At 41.4% G+C, this 22,920-nt stretch overlaps 1 protein-coding gene across 1 annotated transcript; it reads left to right on the plus strand.

Annotated features, from left to right (window-relative positions):
- The first annotated feature begins 8,147 nt into the window (after positions 1-8,147).
- Positions 8,148-22,367, plus strand: srpx (sushi-repeat containing protein X-linked). The gene is made up of 10 exons (XM_079276486.1): positions 8,148-8,257; positions 13,726-13,779; positions 15,571-15,759; positions 16,139-16,315; positions 17,445-17,571; positions 17,706-17,827; positions 18,374-18,553; positions 19,849-19,982; positions 21,001-21,122; positions 21,731-22,367. The coding sequence occupies exons 1-10, from the start codon at positions 8,197-8,199 to the stop codon at positions 21,912-21,914; spliced, it is 1,350 nt and encodes a 449-aa protein (XP_079132612.1). The 5' UTR covers positions 8,148-8,196; the 3' UTR covers positions 21,915-22,367.
- Positions 22,368-22,920: the final 553 nt, after the last annotated feature.

Consider the following 22,920-nt stretch of genomic DNA (forward strand, 5'->3'; position numbering starts at 1 on the left):
GAAGCTGGGTTCAGGGGTGGAGAACTTCATCAACCAGTTCAGCCCGACACTCTGCGCACGTTTTCTCAAGCACATAGTTCAGTTAGTAAGTGAATGTGATGAAACGGCTCAGGGTGGTCGTGTCATCCTCAGCTCCACCTGTGTGTTTGTCTAATGTCCTTTAGCAAAACACTAAACCCACAGAGTGTGACTGTAGTCCACCTCCCAAGTGCTTTATCCTGTGTGTCTGCATTGAGCGGATCCTCTGTAATAAACTACATTAAGTCCTTGTGTTTCCTAACGTTTAGGTGTCCTGTGGTGGTAACCACATGCTGGTACTGGCTGCACCCAGACCAGAAGAGGATGTTACAGAGAACATTTTAGAGCCAAGTTACACATAAATGCTTCTGCTGGACACTTTGATTGATCCTAATCCAACAGTCCCACTCTCGGCCCTCTTTGCTCGAGCCCGCCACAGAGAAACAGTGAGAGCCTACACCGTGGTATTTATTTTCAGTTGGTTGTAATCTGCAACTTAGATAGATGGACAATAAATCCTACACACTGGTCATTTACTAGGCCTGCAACGACTGATTGTTTTCCTAATCCATTCATCTGCTGATTATTTTATCCATTGATCGATTTGTTGTTTGGTCTACTAAAAAAAAACCTACAATAGTACAAAATGCACATCACATAATCAAGGTGACGTCTATAAATGTCTTGGTTTGTTCAACCAACAGTCCAAAATACACAATTTGTTATATTGTAAGACCACCCAAGCAGCATATTCTCACATTTGTAAATATCAAAACATTACTGAAATGATCAATTAATCAAAACAGTTGCCAAATTAATTATCTTTTGATCGCCCAATCAATTAATTGACTAATCATTGCAGCTCTAAAATATACTTAAATTAATTAATCTTTTTTTAATTATCATTTAATCTATATATTTATTTTATGCTGCATAGGTTCTGGTCACATTTATTTCACTAGTTATATATTTGGAAATATTTTGTACATACTGCTGGGAAATGATTCTAGGCCCAATAGTCCCTACTGGTTAGCCATCATACTTTCATACTTTGACCGGTATGATTGTGAACAAGTATTAAATTGCATTGTATGGTATTAGAAAGTATTTTATTTAACTATGTGAACCCTGCAGAAAGTTTGTTGTCTCAACTTTAGATCATTGTAATCACAGTTTAACTCCAGTAGGAGACAGTATTACACCAAGTTGTAGCTCTGCTGCAGTGCCGCAGACTAACATGTTGGAGGAACTCCATCGACGTGGTTCAAACTTTTTACTCACTTTTTTTGTTGTTGCTCGTTTTTCCTCTCTTTTCTTCCAGGGAAACTCTGCGGAGCAGTTTGGAGAGATGTTTCACAACCTCCCACGTTTAAATTCTGACTTCTTCAACACCTCCTGGCAAACGTCCAGAAATATCCCAAACCCTAAAACACTCTCAAAGGACTTTGCCACCCCTTCATCATCATCCCCGAAACCACAATCAGAAACAAGGCTAAGCCCAGCACTCTCCCCCAGATCTCCAGTGTTCTCCTCTAAGCCATCGAGCCCACATTCTGAATCAACAAACACCTTTCAGAATAAATCCTCTACTGCTGCTTCCTCTGAGTCTAAATCTAAAGAGCTGCATTCTCCCTTACCATCACCAAAGACGATAACTAAACATAGCACCCTAGTATCTCATAAAATTACTGAAAAAAGAAGACTGTATGGAGTGGCAACCGCCAAAAAGGCCTGAATTGGTGAATCTCCTGCACCTAAAGAGCCCTGCAGCCCCACCAGACCCTCCAGTGAGATTTCCAACAAACCTCTCAGTGAGGAGGAGCATGCTGCCTCGCCTAAAACAGGTATTTTTAACCTCTAATTTGATGAGCTGAGTTTTTATCTTGTGTTAGATACTCTTGTGTGCATGCTGTTTCAATAACCCAATCACTGTCGGTTTTTTTGCAGAGGGAGAAACTTCTCAGAGACAAATTGCAGTGGAAGAGAATATCTCTGAGAAAGGAGTCAACTCTGACTTTTTGCCAAACATGGTGAGAGAAGTTTGGTTTCACATGAATGTGTTAGTAGAGTAATATAATATATTCCCCACAAAGTCATAAACGCAGAGTCAGTTGAATGTTGTTTGGTGTCAGTTCAATGTTATTTTCCTCTTTAGGCTTCTTGGTTGTGGTCCACATTATGTGCACTCCAGGGCAGGAAGCAGCAATGTTGAACACTCATTGACTTTTCCAGGAAATGGGCATAGGTCAGCATACATACTGTGTCTGTGTGTCTGTGGAGACATTTTCCATTTGGTGAAACATTGAAGTGAAATATGAAATTGAATTCAGTGTTATGGTTTCTTAATTTTCCCCTTTCATTTGCTTTTATCCCAAGAATGTGTGTGATGAACCCCCCTCAAAGTAGATTCAGAGATTAGGATTGCCTCTGCCAATACACAAATGTGTTTGGGCTCCAGCCTCAGATACACTCTGCCAGATACAAACAAACACACACACACACACACACACGCACACACACACATTAAATGCTTTGGGAAACTTTGCAGGAATCTTGCCACATCTCATCAGTGTTTCCACAGCCAGAGATGAAGCAAGATGTGAAAAAGTCTCCTGCGTTGTTGTGTGTCATAGTGCAATGTGTGGTGTTCGGTAACCCGTTCCTGCCTTAGTTATAATGTTCTATGGGCTTGTGTCTGTAGTGGTGGAAGGAGTATATAAGTAGGAGTACCACACTTTAAAAACTGTTCATTCCGAGTAAAAACATTCATAATCCTACTTAAGTATAACTACTGATTTTGTGTGCTGAGAAGTTTTGAAAGTAAAATCTTACTATAGCAACTTCAGGTGTAAAACAAAAAGAGTGAAGTGTAAATATTTCACTGGGAAATAAAAATACTCAAGTAAAATAATGTACCTCAATATTTACTGAACTGCATTACTTGAGTAAATGTCCAGTTACTTACATGTGTCATACATGTGTGGGCTTAAATGTGTGGCAGAGATGAATATCTCTAAAGAGGTGCACCACAGTTCACAGTTCAGACATTCTGCTGTGACAGCGATAATTGTCTGTTTTCACACACCACTGACCCCCAAATAACCACCGTCTGTTAATCTCAAATGCAGACGGTAAAATAAGGATTCCTTTCATCTTCTCTCCTCCGTCACCAAGGTTCCCTTTACCTTCCTCCCACATCTGCATTTCAGCCTGATGACAGATTCTTTGATGACTAATCAGTGATCCACATCATGTGTGCCCACAGCGCTCATGCTGCAAAGAAAACCCATCGTTTTTCAGATGTTTAAGCCGTGGGATGCAGTGGAGTAGACGTATAAAGTTGCACAAAAGGGAAATACCTCAATTTCTACTTATGTCCAGTAGTTGAGTAAATACACTAAGTTACATTCAACCACTGGCTTTAACTGCTGTTTATGACATTTCAAATTACATTGTACAAAAATGTACCAAAATTACATGATGATGAGATCCAAAATATACTTTTCACGAGCAATATATCATCTTCTTATGCATTGCTGCCAACATTTTGATGTATATTTGTAATTATATTCAGTACGTTTTAATCCATCTACCCATACAAAATCGACTGCAACATATGTCCAAAAAAATGCAGAAATTTTGTTTTATTGAACAAAAAACAGCTTCTCAAACTAGTGCTGACATGCTTTTGGCAGCAAAACACATAAAACATTAAATGCCACAACTACACATTCAGTAATGTTGATTGCAGGTCTGCTGCAGTGCTTGTTCAGATTTCCTTTTTTATAACACACAATTATCAGGCATATGACTTTTTTCCGCCAGGTTTATTTTAATTTTTACATCCCTATTTTGATTTATTGTAGGAAAAGAAGAAAGGCCCGGCTCTTGGAAGAACTACGAAAGAAGCAGAGTTGTTTCAGTTCAATGGGAAGGCAGGACAAAAGTCTCTCAAGGCCTCACCCACAGAGCTCCTGAAAGGCTCTTTGAAGAGAGAAGTGTCTTCACTGATGAGCTCAAAGAGTCTGAAAAACGCATCTGAAAGTGTCTCATCTAAAGGCAAAGAGAATATCACCAAGCAGTCCAATAAAGTCACAACTTATGGACAGGCGCGAAAGGAACCCTCTCATTTTAAATCACCAAAACTATCAGAGTCAAGCTCAAAGACTCTACAATCTGTCAGGAAGACACTGACTGAAGCGCAGCAGAGACTGATGAAACTGAAGGCAAATGACAGGAGAAATAGAAATGTGAAAGAAAGTAATATAAACAAAGAGGATATGGAAGCCATGACTTTAATGAAAAACCTGATAGGGACACCAAAAAAGGAGGAAAATGAATCAGCTTTTGACAAGACATCTCATGTTATTAAGATCACTACAGGAAATTAAACAACCAGCCCGCCTGTCCGAAGTGAAAGTTGGTCACCTGTAGAAAAAGATGCAGAAATCAAAAGTGAAACCACTGAAGAAACCACACCTGCTCAGGTTGATACTAAGAAAACTCAAAGTGGGACATCTACACCTGTGGAAATTAAAGGTGAACTGCAGGAAGTCAAATCCACACCAGTCAAAAATCACAGGAAATATACAGGAAATACTCAATTTAAAAGTAAAAGCAAAGGAAACATTGTGGAAAACACAGCTCAAAAAATGAGAGGTAGAACTGCAGATAAGCAGAAGATACCTGAAGGTGACAGCGCTTAAGTAAGTGACAAAATGAAGTCAATAGAGTCTAAACTGAAGGCAAAAACAAAACCAGGTAGAGAAGGAGGGGATGAAATCAGAGAAGCAGACTCTGAAGTTAATACGAGGGCTGAACCAAGGAGTAAGGAGACTGACGTTTCCAGCTCGCTGATATCGCAGCAGGATACACAGGTTCAACTGCTGTGTAACCCCATTTCCCCACAAAGCACTCAGGGAACAGAGGTGGTTTCCGTCAGTGGCGCAAAACCCCTTCGAGACCCAGAACCTGTTGATAGGGATCTGCTTGTTTCTGGAACACACAGAGAGGATACTTCAGCCTGACTGAAGAAAAGCCAAGGTGGGGGGAGATCCTCAGTGTCTTCTTCCTGCTGCAGGGATAGCAGGCGCAGCTATGGGGGTGCTTAGTGAGGCAATGACAAGCATGGGGGGTTTCCAGTCCGACAGTGACACGGTCACCTCTACAACCCCGAAAACATCATGTCGAGTGAAACATTTCGCAAAGCAGAGTGCAGTTATGCAACCTTCCTTTTCCTCGACATTATCATATTTTTCTTCCAAAGAAGTGTCAAATTCACCAGAAAGAACCACAGGGAAAGTCGGTCTGGTCAAGAAGAATGTAGTTCAAGAAGAGGAAAGTCATGATACCACTCGGTCACAACAGGAGGTGGTGAAAAGGGACGGGGGTGAAGACTTTTCACTAACATATTGCGACACAGATGTGGGAACTTCCCGGCAAGAACATGAAGAAGATGAGAAAACCCACAAGGATCATGAAGGAGAAGAAACAGATAATGAAGATGAGGAAAAGAAGGAAAATGAAGAAAGTGGAAGCGATGTGGAATACAAGGAAGAAGACGAGGAGGGAAGTGAAAGTAGCAATGACTTAGGGGAGGAAAAGGAGAGTGTTACGGGAGGTACTGAGGAAGAGCAAGATCATGAAACTGCTGCGGAAGATGGTGATGAGGAAAAAGGCTCCAGCAGTGACGAGGAGGATGAAGGAGTTAAGAAGGGTGATGTCACTGAGACTGAAGAGGAGGAAGAAGAAAGCAGTGAGGCAGCAGAGGAGGATGGAAGTGAAGAATCCAGTGAAGAAGACAATAAAGAAGAAGAGGAAGAGAGTGAGGTGAGTGAGGATGAGGACGATGTCAGCGGTGAAGACTCGGGAGCAGCAAGAGCAAAGACTCAGAAGAGGAGGACGCTGCAGAGTCTGAAGAGGAAGAAAACATTGAGGTAGAGGAAGATGAGGTTGATGCAGAGGATGAGAAGGTTTCAGAGAAGGAAGAAGAAGTTGAGGAAGAAGAGAGTAAGGAGGAGGTTACAGAGGAGGAAGAAGAGGGTGAGGAGGAAGAAGAGAATAAGGAGGAGGTTATAGAGGAGGAGGAAGAAGAGGGTGAGGAGGAAGAAGAGAGTAAGGAGGAGGTTATAGAGGAGGAGGAAGAAGAGGGTGAGGAGGAAGAAGAGAGTAAGGAGGAAGTTATAGAGGAGGAGGAAGAAGAGGCTGAGGAGGAAGAAGAGAGTAAGGAGGAGGTTATAGAGGAGGAAGAAGAAGAGGGTGAGGAGGAAGAAGAGAGTAAGCAGGAGGTTATAGAGGAGGAAGAAGAGGGTGAGGAGGAAGAAGAGAGTAAGGAGGAGGTTATAGAGGAGGAAGAAGAAGAGGGTGAGGAAGAGAGTGAAGTTGAGGAGGAAAAAATAAAAATAAAAGAGAAAAGTATTGAGGCTAAAAAGACGATGGTAGAGAGCAATGATGATGATGAGGAAGAGGAGGAGGAAGAGGAGAATGAACCAAAGATTAAACCAAAAACAGAGACAAGACTCAGAAATCAGAGAGAAGACCCAAAAAGAGGAACGCCTTGAAGGAAAGAAAGGTAGTGATTCTGAGGAAAATGAAGATGAGAGTGAGGAAGAAGCTAACGAAGAAGAGGAGGAGGGAGAAGAGGAGGAGAGTGAGGAAGAAGGAAAGGCTGCAAACATCAAACATAACCAGAAACATGCTAAAGAGGAGGAACATAAGAAAGAAAAAGAGGGAAATACAAAGGTGGAGCAGGAAGGAGATGAGGAGGAAGAGGAGGAGGAGGAAAAGGTCAAATCAATAAAAACAAAAAACATACAGGAGTTGCCTCCTGACAGAAAACACAAACAACATAAAGAAACACAGAGTGTTCACCTGACCTCGCAGAAACATTTTAGCTAAACTCTCGGCTGAACCCACATTACATAATTACAGCTCAGGAGATGCTCTCACAGTCACTTCACCACCTTCAACACCTTCATGTGTGGACTCGCACTCCAGGGTCTACAAACCATGTGCAAATTAAACCCTGACCAGTCTTTCAACAGCTCTGTACTTTCACGCTGCCCTCCTGCGGCGTGTGTTTGTGTCTGAAACAGAATGATAACCAGGTGTAGAAGACTGCCGTGCAAATGTCAAGACGTAATCGATTACTCTAAGGTTACTATGGGACATCTCATCGTTGCTGTAGGAAACAACTTGGATCCAACTACCCGTAAAATGTTCACATCATTAGCAAACAGTGAAACAGGCAGTAAACTTCTATCCTTGTTTGAAACGGGAAAATCTTTCCACTGTGCTATTGCTGTGTTTTATAGGTGTGTGTGTGTGTGAGAGAGAGAGAGAGAGAGAGAGAGAGAGAGAGAGAGAGAGAGAGAGAGAGAGAGAGAATCTAGGTGCAGGAAGGACCATATACATCACATCCTGTTAGTCTCATAAATTGTTTAATTTTCTCCTGATCAAAAAAGATTACTCGTGAAACTCAATGACCCCTTAGAAAACAGGCCTTTTTGAAACTAACAATATCATAATTTGTTATTCTCTCCTATGCAATTCATAATTTCAGGACCCCACAACCTGAGGGCCCCCCCCCCCTCTGCTACTTTGTAGGCTACTTCTACTCCAATGAATTTTAGGGTTTATTGTACGTTTTAATCCACTGCATTTATCTGACACTTCTAGTAACTAGTTACTTTTTACATTAAAAAGACATATGATATGCATATGATGCAGTAGGCCTACTAATCTACCCAGTAGTATACAAAATGTCTCAAATTGGCTCCACATTCACACCTCTACACTCCACAGAGTTTGTAATGGAGTATTTTTAGACTACGGGATTTCTTTTACTTAAGTAAAGGATCTAAATACTTCTTCCACCACTGAGTATAAGTACCTCGAAATGTTACTTCTGTAACTAATTGACTATACAATGACCACTGAAGAGTACAAGAGCACTTTTAAAAGGAGAACGGGGTTGACTTATTCGAGGAGATACTTGTGTCCATGTCACAGTTTACCTACAGGGCTTGTTGGCACAGCCTCGTCTCTCTGACTGTATTTGGAGAATCCTCCCTTCTTTCTGGATCTGGAGCAAGAGGCGGGCCTTTGGGAAGCAGGAATGCGCTGGAGGTTTTCCTGCGAGCTCCTCTCTGCACACGTTGAAGAGTCCCGCGTCTCGACATGGACGTGTGGCCGCTGGTGCTCCTGTTCGTCCAGCTGTGCTTCTGCTCCGCTTATGAAGGTAAGGAACTGACAAAGACCCTCATTCACCTCCTGGACCTTATGAGCCGTGTCGGAAATAATCGACTCGTTTTAGACTGCCTGGTGAGAAAGAATGGGATATCACTGATTTGAGGCTGAACTTAAATTAAACTCTTTGTATTGGGTGAATATTTTGGCATCCCCTTTTTTCGGTGGTGTTTACGTGGAGGGGGTGGACAGCGGGATGAGGACAGTGTGCATCTGGGGGACGTTTCTCTGCACAGAGCTCAGTCTGTGGTCCCAATGAAAGCCCTGCAGCTGTAGTGTAAGTTAAATGTTTCGCCCTCTCCTTTAATGCGTAACAAACAAGGACCTATTCATCAACTCTTTGGATCAAACCACTGCAAAGGATCTTTACATAATTGAAGTATTAGGTATTAGGTTAGGTAAAGTTGGAAAGATATTCAAAGATTCTCTCAGCTTTTACTGACAAGATGATTAATTTATGGATGTTAGTTGAAAGAAAGGACTGTTGCAGCCTCACGCTGAGGAAAAGCATCCAACATAAGAACACAGACAGACTATTCAGATAGATGAGAGAGAGCTGGGCCTGTAGCCTGCAGTGAGGCCCTGAAATGACTTCAAAGCTCAAGTCTGGATGGAGTATTGTGTGCGTGTGTGTGTGCGTGTGCGCGTGTGTGTGTGTGTAGTCACAGTGGCAATGTGCCTGTAAATGGTTGGAGAGTGGCTGCTGTATGATCATACAGGCTGAAACATGAACACAAGCTGCAGAGCAGATTTACACTGACAGACTAAAAACTGCTTGTCGAGCAGTAGAGACTCTGGCCTGTACTTGTGTGTGTGTTTTTATGAGGAGTTTATTTTGCAGGGGTGTGTATGCATTTGTTCTGGTGGTCAATTAACCAGTTGAGTTGTTGAGCATGCCTCAAAGCTGTGTGGCGATGCGCCAGAAGGACTCCTTTTGCACCTTTTTGGACTCTTTTTAAAAAAACAAAACAATTGAAATCTCTAATCCCAGGCCTGTGTTCTACATCAGTTACAAACCTCTTAAGCAAGTAGTCATAAAAGCCTGATCACATTTTCCACGACGTGCTGATGTGAGTCTGGGGAAGATACATCCTCCACGCTGGAGAACAGTCACTCTGATACGTTTGTGTCTTTGCCAGAAAGAAAGACTTACTTATCTACACATCCATCACAAGCAACAACTAGTCCTCGTTTTCAAGTCGTGTTTGCACGGGGAACTGCAGAGTCAGCTGATAATTCACTGCGGGTTTGTCACTACAGGCGAACCCTTTCACATTACACGCAGTCACTTGATCCATTGTTAATGCAAATATATTGATTAGAGCAGCTTCAGGAGCAGACAGATGAATGCCATATTAATTGAGCAGCGTGCTATGATGAGTTTCTAACAGTGAATCTGAACACTGAACACTTTCTAAATAATTCATTCCCAATTAACTCTGCTGCTAACCCCTATTATTCATCTTTGTGTCTCTCAGGTAATGTAGCGCAAGTAGCATAACTATGGCATACCTATGCAAAACACATTTAGAAATAAATATTGTTGAAATGAAACATCAGTTGTGATTTAAACCTATTAATACAGTGCCGATATGTGATCCATTATTGTAACTACGTAGCAACTGTTGTATACCTCACTGTAAAGTGTTAATGGAGATAAAAAACAGCAGCAGTTTGTTCCTCAGGGTCAGAAACTGCTGATGTGTTTAAGAAACCAGCAGCGGAGGTATACAGTTGAAATAGGACAGAACTCATTAGTGCTCCAAAAGGAATGATGTAACTCTGTAATCTCATACCGTTGAATTACGTGGTAAAGAAAAGACTTCCCATTTTAGTTTCTGCTCTCTTCAGCTCTGTTAGCCGGTAGCTACTTACAGGGAATGAGCTTCCACATAATGACGGTTTGTATTTCAGAGCCGCAGAAAAAAGCTAATTGGGCTATCGGGCTCTGTAATTTAAAGCTCCCAGAGGTTTGTCAGGAAGATGAGCTGCTACGCTTCCTGCACAATTAACATTTTGACATCTTTCTGGCTGAGACCTGATGTGAAGGAGATGAACAGGAATGTGATGCTGGCAGCTGATCCCACCTCATCGTCAGATCTCATTTTCTTTTGTTGGACTTGTTTGAATCTGGAGTGCTTTTATCAACAAGGACTAAGCAGGCTCTTTCTCTCGACCCTGCAGGATACACTGTATATCATAGACGTTTTCACAGAGATGACCTCACATGAAACAAAAGGCATGAGTTTTGTTTAACCAGAGTTCACACAGCTCTGAGTGTCCTCCTATGTCCCTTGTCGTCTTGGTTACTTTGGAGAGGGAAGAAGTCCCAAAGAAACAGTTCAAGACGACTAACAATAAACTAAGGTCTGTCTGCATGTTATTGTGTTATTGTTTACATATTTCTTGTTCAGTAGATAAAACAAAAATGAATATTTCCACAATTAGTTTGGAAAACCCAACAATAAATGTTTATCAAAGAAAAAAGCATCACATTAACGTTTTCACAAAAAGAAAGTTTGAAAGTCGCATTTTGGTGTTCTGCCGCCGCTAGTTGAATTGTCTCAGTCATCTAGGTCACAAGTGCTGGTAAAGGTCAAAGGCTCTTGCAACACAAGTTGAATTGTAGTTTTGTTCTATTTGATATCCACTGGAGGCGAGTGTGGCACAATCGTTTTATGATTAGATATTTAGAATGGAGTTTATGGCCCTTTTCTTTCCCAGTAAGAGAGATATTTTTGAAATACTCCTGGGATGTAGTTATCATGGATTTTATATCTCATCCTCCTACCTTTGTTTTTTTTTCTGCATCCAAGTACTGGATTTGGCTGAACTGAAATGACATAACAGGACAGACTACCAGTTCCCCAATGGACATAAATATGAATAATATCCTGCATAAACATGTCTAATTGTTCTCTAACTCCGTAAAGGTGTCTACTGTAATGTGGGTTGCTGTATCTCTGTCTCAGTCATTGTAGATTTAGGTTATTTTACTTGTTCAGTGTTTGTTGTGGATGTGGATATGAATCTATGAGGTTATACTTGTTCAGTCAAATTGTTATTACAGGGCGGTTAGAAACTGTAAATGACTGCGACAGTTATGTGGTTATGTGGTTGTCTTCAAATAGAAATATACTATCGCTGACAGCAGGTGGCATAAGCATTCAAAAGTAAAACGCACACAAGTGAAAGAAACAATGCTGTAACACTGGCTGCCTGCAGGTGGTGCTAGTATTAAAAACGGCAACATCTTTTACTTTGTGTTCCTGTAGAAGGCTACAACAGTTTCAACATGTTTCTTCTGCTGCCGTCGTGGTGTTCTGATGGTGGTATGATGGTGCAGGTTGGCGTGTGTAGAGCTTTTCTGGCAATGACCCCTATGTGAGTGAATTCAAGTTATAATCCTTAAGATTGAAGTCTTGGTTCTTTGATGACAGCCTTGGCGTTATTGTCTGTAACCGCAGTGTAGAGTGGTTGTCATTAGCTAGCTAGTGGGGCGCCACAGAGAGACTAACGTGCACTGAAATGCATGCCCGGCCGGCCCGGCTATGTCAACAAAGCACAACATTCTACACAACACAGAGGTCGACCGACTTCAGCTCGGGCAGACATTTCTCCACTGTATCGTTACATTGCAGATATGTGTTTGCTGCTATGATTCCCGTATATACAACCTTTCAAAATAATGTACAATTATCTGCTGAAAAGACAAATGCTACACGTTTTGTAAACAAATATTTGAAGAACTGGTCGCAATTTGGGCCACAGTGATAAATAAACCGCGTTTCCTGGGGTTGTTTTCACAATAAAAGCCATTCCGTCAGTTGCATGCTTTTATTGTGAAGCAGCAGTAGAAAATATTAGCTTTGCATGAACAGTTACTTTACACAGCTCTAACACGGTGTTAAGAGAGTGAACAGCAAACAGTAAGGATGATATCCATGAGATAAAAATACGAGGATAACATGCGTGCATCGTTTCCTGTGAATCCCTCATGCATGTGAAGGCAACTTAAATCCAGAGCAGGAATGGTGGACTGCGCCACTAACTACATTAAATGGTTATTGCATGAATAGTATCAACAGTTTCATGAACATTTTAAGGATTATAACTGAGTTTCATAAAGTGATTTGCATCTGAAGAAAAGAAACCAAGTCAATCATTGTTTGTGGTAACACCTCCCAGCCAATCATTTTTCTTGTGCATGTAGCCCAAACTATTGTTCACTTTGGAGGAGACACACACACACACACACACACACACACACACACACACACACACACACACACACACACACACACACACACTCTCTCTCTCTCACACTCACCTGTAATTCGTTTTCCATTCATTTCTCTGCCTCCCTTTCTCCCTCCATTAAGAAGCAGACGTTGAAGTTTTTCCATTGAACAGCTAAATGTGATTCACTCAGTATGTGGGTTTGCTCCGTAAAATCCATGCTGTGTGAGCCGACTGCTAATACCTCAAAACCTGTGTGTGTGTGTGTGTGTGTATGTGTTCGTATTAGATGACTTGCGGGATTTTGGTCCAGACAGCTTTTATTAAAGTGACAGAAAAGCCATGATGAGGAATGGTGGGAAGGGTATGTGAGATGTGCTCTCAGTATCAGGTTCAATCCCCAGCATGCGGCTGGTATATGAAGCTGAAGGAGGCTTGAACACTCCTCTCTTGAAGAACCTGAACAGAGGACACATTCACACTGGGGTTCATAACATCCCGGGGCCGAGGTTGAACACCCTTCCCCCTACTTTAACCCCTTCCTCACACATTTCCTCTTTCCTCTCCCTTTTTACTGCTTCCTGACCCCATCCCTTCATCCTCTTTCCTCAAATAATCCTGTTTGCTCATCACAATTCCCCTCACATTTGTCTTTTAGGCCTATCACTCAAGTGTGTCCTCCAGCTCTGCAGCCACCACTGACAAATAGTTCAGTTCTCCTTGAATGCTGCTATTTTATGGTTGCAATGTATTGTCTCTGTCTGAGTGATCTGCTCACGGTTGAAGTTTACTTAAAATGGTAAGTGTGATCTATGGGAGCTGTTTTGAAACAAAACGTTTCAAAATAGTTTCGCTCCCTCCATTTTTAACAAATACAACAGCCACAGTAAAAGAAGAAGAAGCAGAAAAACAATACTGGATTGAGAAGAATGAATGTGTGTTAAACAAATTCATTTCTCCAAACCAGCTGGAAAAAAGAGGATCTTTTGTGATTTGTTCCGTGTGCATGTGGTTTGTCCAAAAGATCCAGATCCCCCCCTAGAGTCTGGTTCAGATGAAAAGTTAAGCAATATTTTTAAGCCTGTTCTTGTGCTGTTTGCAATGAAAACAAGAGGCAAAAAGGTCAGCCCAGGACAATGCTTTCAAACATTGCTTAACTTCTTGGATGCAGCTCTTGTCGTTGTATTCGTTGCTTTTTTTCTTCTTTTCTTCCATCCCCAGGGTCAGGACAGTACGCATATGGAGATGAGGACTGGCATTCTCGTAGATATAAAGGTGACTACATGCTCAGTTGGACACGGACAATACACATTCATTCTGAAATGAGACTCACATTTCAATTTAGGGACTGCTTATTTTGAGATCAGGGTAAATATGGTTTCCTGAATTGTTATGAATGAAGTCCCAGTGAAACGGCAGTTAGCGCCATTGTCTAATAACTATGTTTCAGAGCGATACAGACTATATTGCTGGGGTTTAGCGCCAGAGGGATTTAGATAAAATCCTTCAGATTTGATTGGCATAGCAAATACAGCACAATAGGAAGCTAGAGGACTGTAAGCTTGCATCCTCTGCAGGGTTGTAAGATCAGAAACAGAAGAGCAAAAGACCAATAAATAAGTAAGAGCGAAACCATAAACAAAGTTTGTGCCGCATGAGGTCCAAACACCCCCCCCCCCCCCTTGACCTATGATACTGCTCTGCTAGCTGCTACAGTGTGTAGGTTGTTGCTCCAAATCACATTTGATTGAATTAAAAAGAGTTCAAGATGTGTCATCAATAATATTTTAGCGCTTTACGGGGAGACACAATTCAGGTATTTTTATACAGTAGCCTACCGGTACTTTTTTATCTGGAGTATAAAAAATATAACTGAACAATTAACACAAGGACACATCGTTAGAATTAGAAATAAGTATTTTTGTTATTTCACTGTGTCTTTAAAGAGACATAACTCAACAGTTAGTCCAGCCTTTTTTGTGAACTGACTCAGTTACGTCAAAGTAGCTTCCAGCTTTAGATTCGGGGTCAGTTAGACACGGAACATTGTTGTCCAGGCCAAACCAAACTGTGTAAAAGGTCAAATGTAGTATTACTGTCTCGTACTCAAGGGTTGTGGAAACTTTGCCAACACACACACACACACACACACACATAGAGAGAGAGCGATAGAGAGAGAGGCAGCCAGGGAGGCTCGCTGTGTAATGAATACTCATTTTTATTCCAACTGGAAATTAGCCTAAACTGGTGTGTTCTCTCTCCAAGTGTGTGCATACATGTGTGTTGATGTGCGGGCTTGTCCTTAGCCAGAAGGAAATAAATTGCAGATTTTGATTTCACTGTATTGAAATAAGAACTTTGTGGCCCCTCATACTTGGCATATAACAAGGATTCTTTTACATAAGCGCTGTAGAGATGTCCACCACGAGACGAGCAAAGTTGAAGGCAAATTCGATTGTTCTCATAAGTATTAAAGGACGGGTCTTCATATTTACCAAACAGACACCACATTTGTATCGAACTCCTAAATTAACTATTCCAATTAGGACGTCATTGTTCTGGAGTAAAACTGATACATCTGCGGTCAGCGTAATAAATGTCATGTTTTTGACGGACTAAATCCAGGGATAGCACAACAAACAGCTGATATCAGTGATAAGTATCAAAACTGAGCTAAACTCTCAACACAACTATCGATGTGGAAGGTTTCTCACTCTATCTCACACACACTTTTAAACCTAGTGCTTTCTTCACATCATCATATGTCTTTCCCTCAAGTGAGACTATCTTCTCTGCCTCACGAGACACTGTTGGATTATGGGAAGTTGCAGATAAGGTAAAAAGAAATCCTCCGTATCAGTCTGAACTCAAACGATGGGAGGGTTTTTTCACATTTTCACACGAATAAAGGAAGTCTTTCTTGGCGTTTATGGTCTTCAGGTAAGTGCTTATTATCGAACTCTGATAATCTCTCACTCCAAGGATTTACTATAAAAACAAAAAACAAATAATTGCCATGATGCTGTGAAGGAAAGGTCATTGCAGCCGTCTTCCCTCCGTTTTTAGGGACCCCGTGGTGTGCGCCCATTAAGGTGAAACATGGGGACGTGAGCTGTCGTACACCCAGAGGAGAGCACGACAGGAACGTGATGGGGACTCGTTGCAAAATCCGCTGCAAGCAGGGATACGAGTCCCAGAGCTCAGAGGTGGTGTGCATGGCCAGCAAGCACTGGTCCTCTAACTACGCCTGCCGAGGTAAAAACAAATGGACATACACATGCATATATACACTCATGCATGTACTTAGGTGTTGGGATGCCTGATAGTAATTCTTAAATTGTTTAGCAAGTTAATTCTTGGTCGTGGAGATAGCAGTCCTTTCTACAGCCTTGAACCACACCTGACTGTCTTCATTAGGGGAGTGTGTTGTTTTTCTAATTAAAAGATTGAATCAAAGAAGACCAATGGTGATAGTTGATGAGTTGTAATAAAAGACCAAGATGGGCCAGTTTACTGTGTTATTAAACAGATGCATCAGCCTAAATGTGTTGCATTTACGTACCTGAACCAAATTGAAGTGAGCAAACCATCCCTTACCTCAAAGCCCTTTAACACGGAGCTCTTTCTCTGACAGAGATCCGCTGTGCCAAGCTGAACATGCCGGATAACGGCGGCTACAAGTGTTCGGACGGCTCCTACTTCAACTCTCGCTGTGAGTTCTTCTGCTCGCCTGGATTCAGTCTGAAGGGACACAAGACGGCAACGTGCCAGTACAGCAAGGCGTGGAGTGCTGGACTCCCCACTTGTGTCGGTAAGACTGTGTGTGTTGTGAATTTCTGCATTATTTCATCTCCCACAGAGAACTGGAGCTGCAAAAACACATGTAACAGGTAATTATTTGCTTAAGGCATAATGTGAGCTGCAGTCAGTGTATCCCTCATAATATAAGGTTATATGATTGATGTTTGGGGGGGAAAAACCCAAGCCTCGAGACATGTAAATGTACTCAGACACACAAAAAAACATATGGTTTGTCTCTCATCACCAGAAAATGATAAATATTTTTCATGCTTTTGCAGCTGCAGTCTGAGCCTGAAAATGACTCGGTTTCTCATGGGAAGCTGGGCTTTAAGGCCGGCACCTACTGTAGGTGATTGTATAAATGGCTGAATGGTCTTGTGACCTCGGTAACAGTGGACAATCACACTGAACTACAGCCATCACAACCATACCAATGCTATTTGTGAAGCGATATCAAGTCTCTTACGAGTAATGATTCACTTCACTTGTTTTGACTCAAATCTTTGGCCAGATCACTTCGAATACTTCAAAACTTTTCGCAGAAAGCGGTCTCTAATCATAAGACATTTGATGCTTGGGGAGAATGAAAAGTACCGGTGTTTTGTTGAAAAATGGTGCTCCACTAGGAATGCAGCGTGTTGGGGGCTGCTGTTTTTGTTTTAGCAGCGAAGCAATAGTTAGCATGGCCGGCTCATTGGCCCACAGTAGCAAACCAGCATTACTTCCAAGGCAAAGGTATAGTGACAGGTTACAGGACTAACAACAACATTGCACTGGATACATTATGTTTGACAAACTCACATGTCATTCCTCACCCTTAAAGTCTCATCAAAATGAAAAAAAGTTGTTGGAAATGTTGGAACAAAATGAATGACAGACTTTTCTGTATCATAGTTATAATACCAGGTTATAACCGCTTTGTCAAGCAACACATACGGTTACCTTATTTGCCACCATAATCACTGTAAACTGTAGTGCAAGATAGGAAAGAAATAACAGTCAACTGCTACGCTTCCTGCTCTGGCCAATAGAGTTCACGTTTCCTATTCTTCATTTGGGGCCTGTGTAGTAAAATACACATTTAAATGTGATATTTTGTTCTCTGTTTGTTCACGAATTCTTTCTCTCTCTCTGTGTAGATATGGATTCTCCAAAGATGAAGTGTCCTAATCTGAAGGATAAGTGGGCAGAACCAGGGAAACTGACAGCGAGGGTGACCTGGGACACACCGGAGGGTGTAGACACTGCAGATGGCATTCTCACAGAGTCAGTCTCATCTCCACCACCCTTTTAAGCTTTTTGCTTCAATGCACCCAGTCTGTTGTGTTCCTGCTGGTTATTATCCCACTCTGAACAGGGAGATCACAGTGAAAGATTAAAACAAAGCCTGTCTTTTGCAGTGTTATCCTGAAAGGGAAACCTTCAAAATCAGACTTCCCAGAGGGGCTCCATAAGATGTCCTACACTGTGTCTGACCGTGCAGGGAACAAAGGATCCTGTCGCTTCACTGTCAGAGTGCGAGGTGAGCTAAAAAAAAGCTTTTTGATGATTTTGTAGAGGAGGATTTTCGGTAACACTGTATTTTATAGGGTTGTTTTCAGGAAGCCTGCCAGAAAGTCCTCTGTAACTTGGTACTAAAAATGGGAGAAATAGAGGCTGTAACGCTTCTAATTATATCAAATTGATGTCTTCTTGTCAGTGCACAGCAGGTCGCCTCTATGCAAAAATGTAATAATTGTTTGCAGGCAACAGTACAATTCTTCATATATGGAGAATAAAAGGAGCTAAATGAGTTTTGGAAATTCCTATAATTTCCCGAATAATCAAAACAAATTACTTTTTTTCAGAGGACTCACTTCTTTTGAGCCTAACTGAAATCTGTTTTAGCATGGCTAAAAACTAATTCAATTCTTCCAACCAAAAATACCTACATTTCTTGGAATATGTAGACATGTACACACTAAGAAAGACAAACTTCCCCTGTCCTTTTTTATTGACTTTAATGCCACCTCGCTGGCTGTCAGGTCTGCTGACATTTTGTGTCTAAAGCGCCTCTCTTTCTGTGCAGTGCGCCGCTGCAGCTCACTGTTTCCCGCAGACAACGGTTATATGAAGTGTGACAGTGACGGAGACAACTACGGTACCACTTGTGTGTTCACTTGCACCGGTGGCTACGAGCTTCGGGGCAGCGCTGCCAGAGTGTGTCAGTACGGACTCACCTGGTCTGGCACAGATACCACCTGTGCAGGTACGTGCTTCTTGCAGATAGACACACAAACTTATTTACTTATTATTTATTGTATGGCAGTTTTTAAAAATTAACAAAACAAAAAAGGCACAATAAGAGAATCAGTTAAGAAATAATGAATTGTTGCAATATGATTCAACACTAACATGCTTTCAGTTTCACTTTGTTTTATGGACCGAAGACATTTCTAAAGTTTTTGTTTGTAAGGCAAGGCAAGGCAAGGCAAGTTTATTTGTATAGCACATTTCAACAACAAGGTAATTCAAAGTGCTTCACATAAAACCATTAAAAGCATCAAAACATAAGGCAAAAGAAAAGGAGATTTAAAAAAAATTAAAGAAACAGTGTAAGAAATAAAATTCAGTCGTAAAAAGTAAAGGAGATTTAAAACATACATTGAAACAATAATTGATGTCTCCCTGAGACATTACGCAGTAATTGTAGTTTTAGTCTGATTTCCACGCATTCATACATTTACTTCAAGCTGCTGACCCCATTCCCTCGTGGGAGCTGCATCCTTGCTGTGACCAAAAGAAGATTTGACAAATCCTGTTCATGCCTACAGTCGTCAGGGATTACTGCCAGTAATGCAGCATCGGGATTAATTCTGAAAGATCCGAAACATTTTTAATCAGAATTTATTTTTACGGCTCTGTTTGAGAACACATCTGTTCATAATTTTACATTTGTATTCCTTCTTTGCATCACTCGCAGGACATTGTCCATGCAGTGTTGCAAGATTGGGATATCGTTTTAGGACCAGCATTCACCAACAGAACATAATAGTTGGGCTCTGAGTGAACAAAAAAAGCAACCCGGTTTGACAGAGAGAATCAAAAATTGGCCGACATTTTATGTTGATTGAGATACTTGTTGTGAGTCAGTTCTGGCAACAGTTTCCATGTCTCATTCTGCGAGCTCTGAATGAATCTCATTCATTTTTTATTTGGGCTGTCTAGTGTCAGTCAACACAACGGCCTTGTGCTAAACTGGTTGCATGTGAAAGGAGAAAAGGGCCCACCTGCGCCATCCGTCCATTCAAATAATCACTTCTGGACGCCCGTCTATTGAATTGTATGTGAGGAAAAGTAGCAGATGGGAGCGACTGTGTTGCAACAAACCTTCAGTAATTTATTCTCAATGTTGCAGGTTTACTTTTCGATGATGACATCTGCTCAACAGACCGAAAGAATCAAATCGCGTAGCATCTCGCTGTGTTGTATTAAATCTTGTATTCTTGTCCCGTGCGTCACATCTTCTCATATCACTTAATTGTACATTCAATGTCATCACAGCCATGAACATTAACGTGGGAGTGCGTACAGCTGCCGCACTGCTGGACCAGTTCTATGAGAAACGACGGCTCCTCATTATCTCGGCTCCGACTGCTGCCAATCATAATTACCGCTACCAAATGACATACTTACAGGTGAGGCACAACTCACAGCGAGAACACGAGTTGTATGTGGGGTGACCGAGACGGAGGGAAGAGGAGATGGAAGCTGCAGTGATGTGTGTGTGTGTATTGCTGCTTAGTAAGAGAACCACAGTGTGTTTGATTTTCCTTCTCGCTTTGCTGCGTAAGTGGGACAAAGCAGAGAGACAAATAGATAGGAAGGGAGGATGGGGTGTGGTGTGCGTGTGTGTGTGTGGGTGTGTGTGGGGGGGTCCAGAAAATGTCGAGGCGATGATTAAATGATACTGACACCGGCTTTGATAAGGTTTGTTCTGGGGCTGGATGTTTCCACGGCTCGTCGGAAACCGTTAGCTCCGTCGACAGACGGCTGACCTTTCAAAGTGACGGGATATCAGCTGAAAGACAAGGCCGTGTTAAAAGTTTGTGAACAACCTGAGTGATCAGTCTTGGAATCTGTCTGGTTGGGAGGTGTTTGTGCTATTCAGAGCAGAATTGATTAGCTGATTCATTGATATGTCGATCAGGAAATGAGGATTTGCTGCCTTTCTCTGTGTTATATCTTTGGGTTTTGGACAAAACAAGAACTTTTCCTCATCATTTTTATTAGTTCAATTACCTGTTTAGAAGTTCTTCAGATTGCATGCACTCTTTTTACCTTATTATACAATCCAGAATCTGTGAATATGCAAATAATGTTAATTTCCAAGCACTTAACTGCTGTTTAAACTCCCCTTTTTCGGCAGATGAATGTGAAAACAGCGTTCTAGGTTCAAACGCTGCACATACATATTTCTGAACAGCGAAGGCCAAACAAAAAGTAAACAAAAAAAAACTCAGTTCTGAATGCACTTAAATTAATCATGAAAATATTCGTCAGTTGCAGCCCCGGTGTTATTGATGATAACTTCAGTTCTGCAGAGTTATATGTATATCCTCTGTGTTCATATCCTTCTTTTGCCTGCATAGAAATCGATAACAAAGCTATAAAAATGCAAAAACGTTTCGGTTTTTCTCTGTATCTTCATCTCAGCACGCTCAGTGTGGACTGGACCTGAGGCACGTCACAGTAATTGAGCTGGTTGGGACTTACCCAGCACAGATTGGCCGAATTCGACACAAGCTACTCCCTCCAGCACTGGCCCTGCAGTTCAGGTAAACACACACACACACACACACATTAGCAGCAAAATGCAGCATATAAAATAAAAGTACTCACTGTGCAGTAAAATGGTCCCTGTCAGTGTTTTATATATGAAATGTTTTGGCTTAATAATAGTGCTGCATTAATGTGTATGTTGCATTTTAATGCAGTAGATGTTAAAGGTTGAGCTCATGTTAACTCATTTATATGCTGATGGGAGTTTAATTTGCAGCAATATTGTTATATTCTATAAGATCATCATATGTTGATCGCTGTCCTGTGAGAACCACATTTGTGGCGATGCGTTTTCCAGCTGATCCAAGAGGCTTTTTAAAAATAGTTTATTCAGCTTAATTAAGAAGTAGGACGATTTCCTCAGCACATAAAGGAACACTGCATCCTTCAGTTTATCCCAAACATTCAACACCAACACATCTGGAGATACGTGGTTTTCACTGGACAGTAAGTGGATGATGATTTGTAATCTGTGAGGCATTAAGCTGTCAGACGAGGAGTACATTTACCTCTGAGATGTCGTGGAGTAGAAGTATTTACTTGAGTAAATGTACTTAGTTACTTTCCACCACTGCTGCTCACTGAGCTGATGTGCGTTTCCTAGGTTACTGCTTCAGATTCCTCAAAGGTCTTTCCAAATGGTGCTGGTAGACAAGCAGGGCATGGACAAGCAACGCTACCCGTTCCCGATTACAGCAGCTGAATTATTCACCACCATCGACACCTTCCCCCTCCGCAAGGACGAGATGGTGCTACAGCAGGAAGCGGGCCAGAACTGCCAATCATAGAACATGGACTGTCAGCCATCTTTGATCCGTCTCCTCCTCAGTCACAGCGGACAGATCTCCTTGTTTTATCCTCTCATGTCACACACGCCTACCCGAACTCACCCAGTCCTGTTTCCAGAAGGTGTGAGTGTGTGTTTGTGTGTGTTTGTGTTGATCTGAAGCATTACTGAAAGAGGTCATTAAATGGAATGGGTCACACAGTACATTGCAATCATATTGATTCCTGTGTCTTCTATATCTTTATGTTTTATTATTATTAATATTTTAAAAGCAGAATATGTTTTACCATTTTGTACAAAAAGTCTTTTTACTTCATGAACAGGCGTGTCTACTCTTCCCGTGTCTAATATTTATACCTCACATCTTTTAATAATGACATACACTCTTTGGAATAATGTGTGTGTTTTATGTATACAGGACAGTGATGCTCTGAATAAATATGTCTATCATTAAGGATGTGATCTTCAGTGTGTGTCACTGTGAGTGCAAGAGACATGCATGGTCCTCTGAGGACAAGTTAAAAGAGAAATTGAAGAAGGGTGAAAGGAAAATCAAGTGTTCTCACTGCTAGATACCACGAAATCCTACACACCCCTCCTTGAAATCGTGTTCTTGTCCAAACAACTATTTTCTAGAATCATGCGTCATTGTTGGTTTTTAAAGCAATCGCTCAACATTTTGAGAAATACTCTTATTGGTTTTTTTTTTTGCAAAAGTTAGATTCCATTCTCATGTCTGAAGGGTAAATATAACGCAATAGCCAGCAGCTAGCTTAGCATAAAGGCTGACCTGGCTCTATTCAAAGGTAATAAAATCAGCCTACAACCACCTCTAAAGGTGTGTTCAGACTGAAAGCAAGTTTTCCAGATCAAATAGCCAATATAGTAACTACAGACGCACTGGAAACCCTGGTTGTTTCTGTACATTTTTTCCAGACTTTTCAAACTTGTTTCACTGGCAGATATTTTCTATTGCAACACCAAAAAGATAGTGGACATTTTGGGAT

This window comes from Melanostigma gelatinosum (assembly GCF_949748355.1).
Source record: "Melanostigma gelatinosum genome assembly, chromosome: 10".
NCBI lineage: Eukaryota > Metazoa > Chordata > Actinopteri > Perciformes > Zoarcidae > Melanostigma > Melanostigma gelatinosum.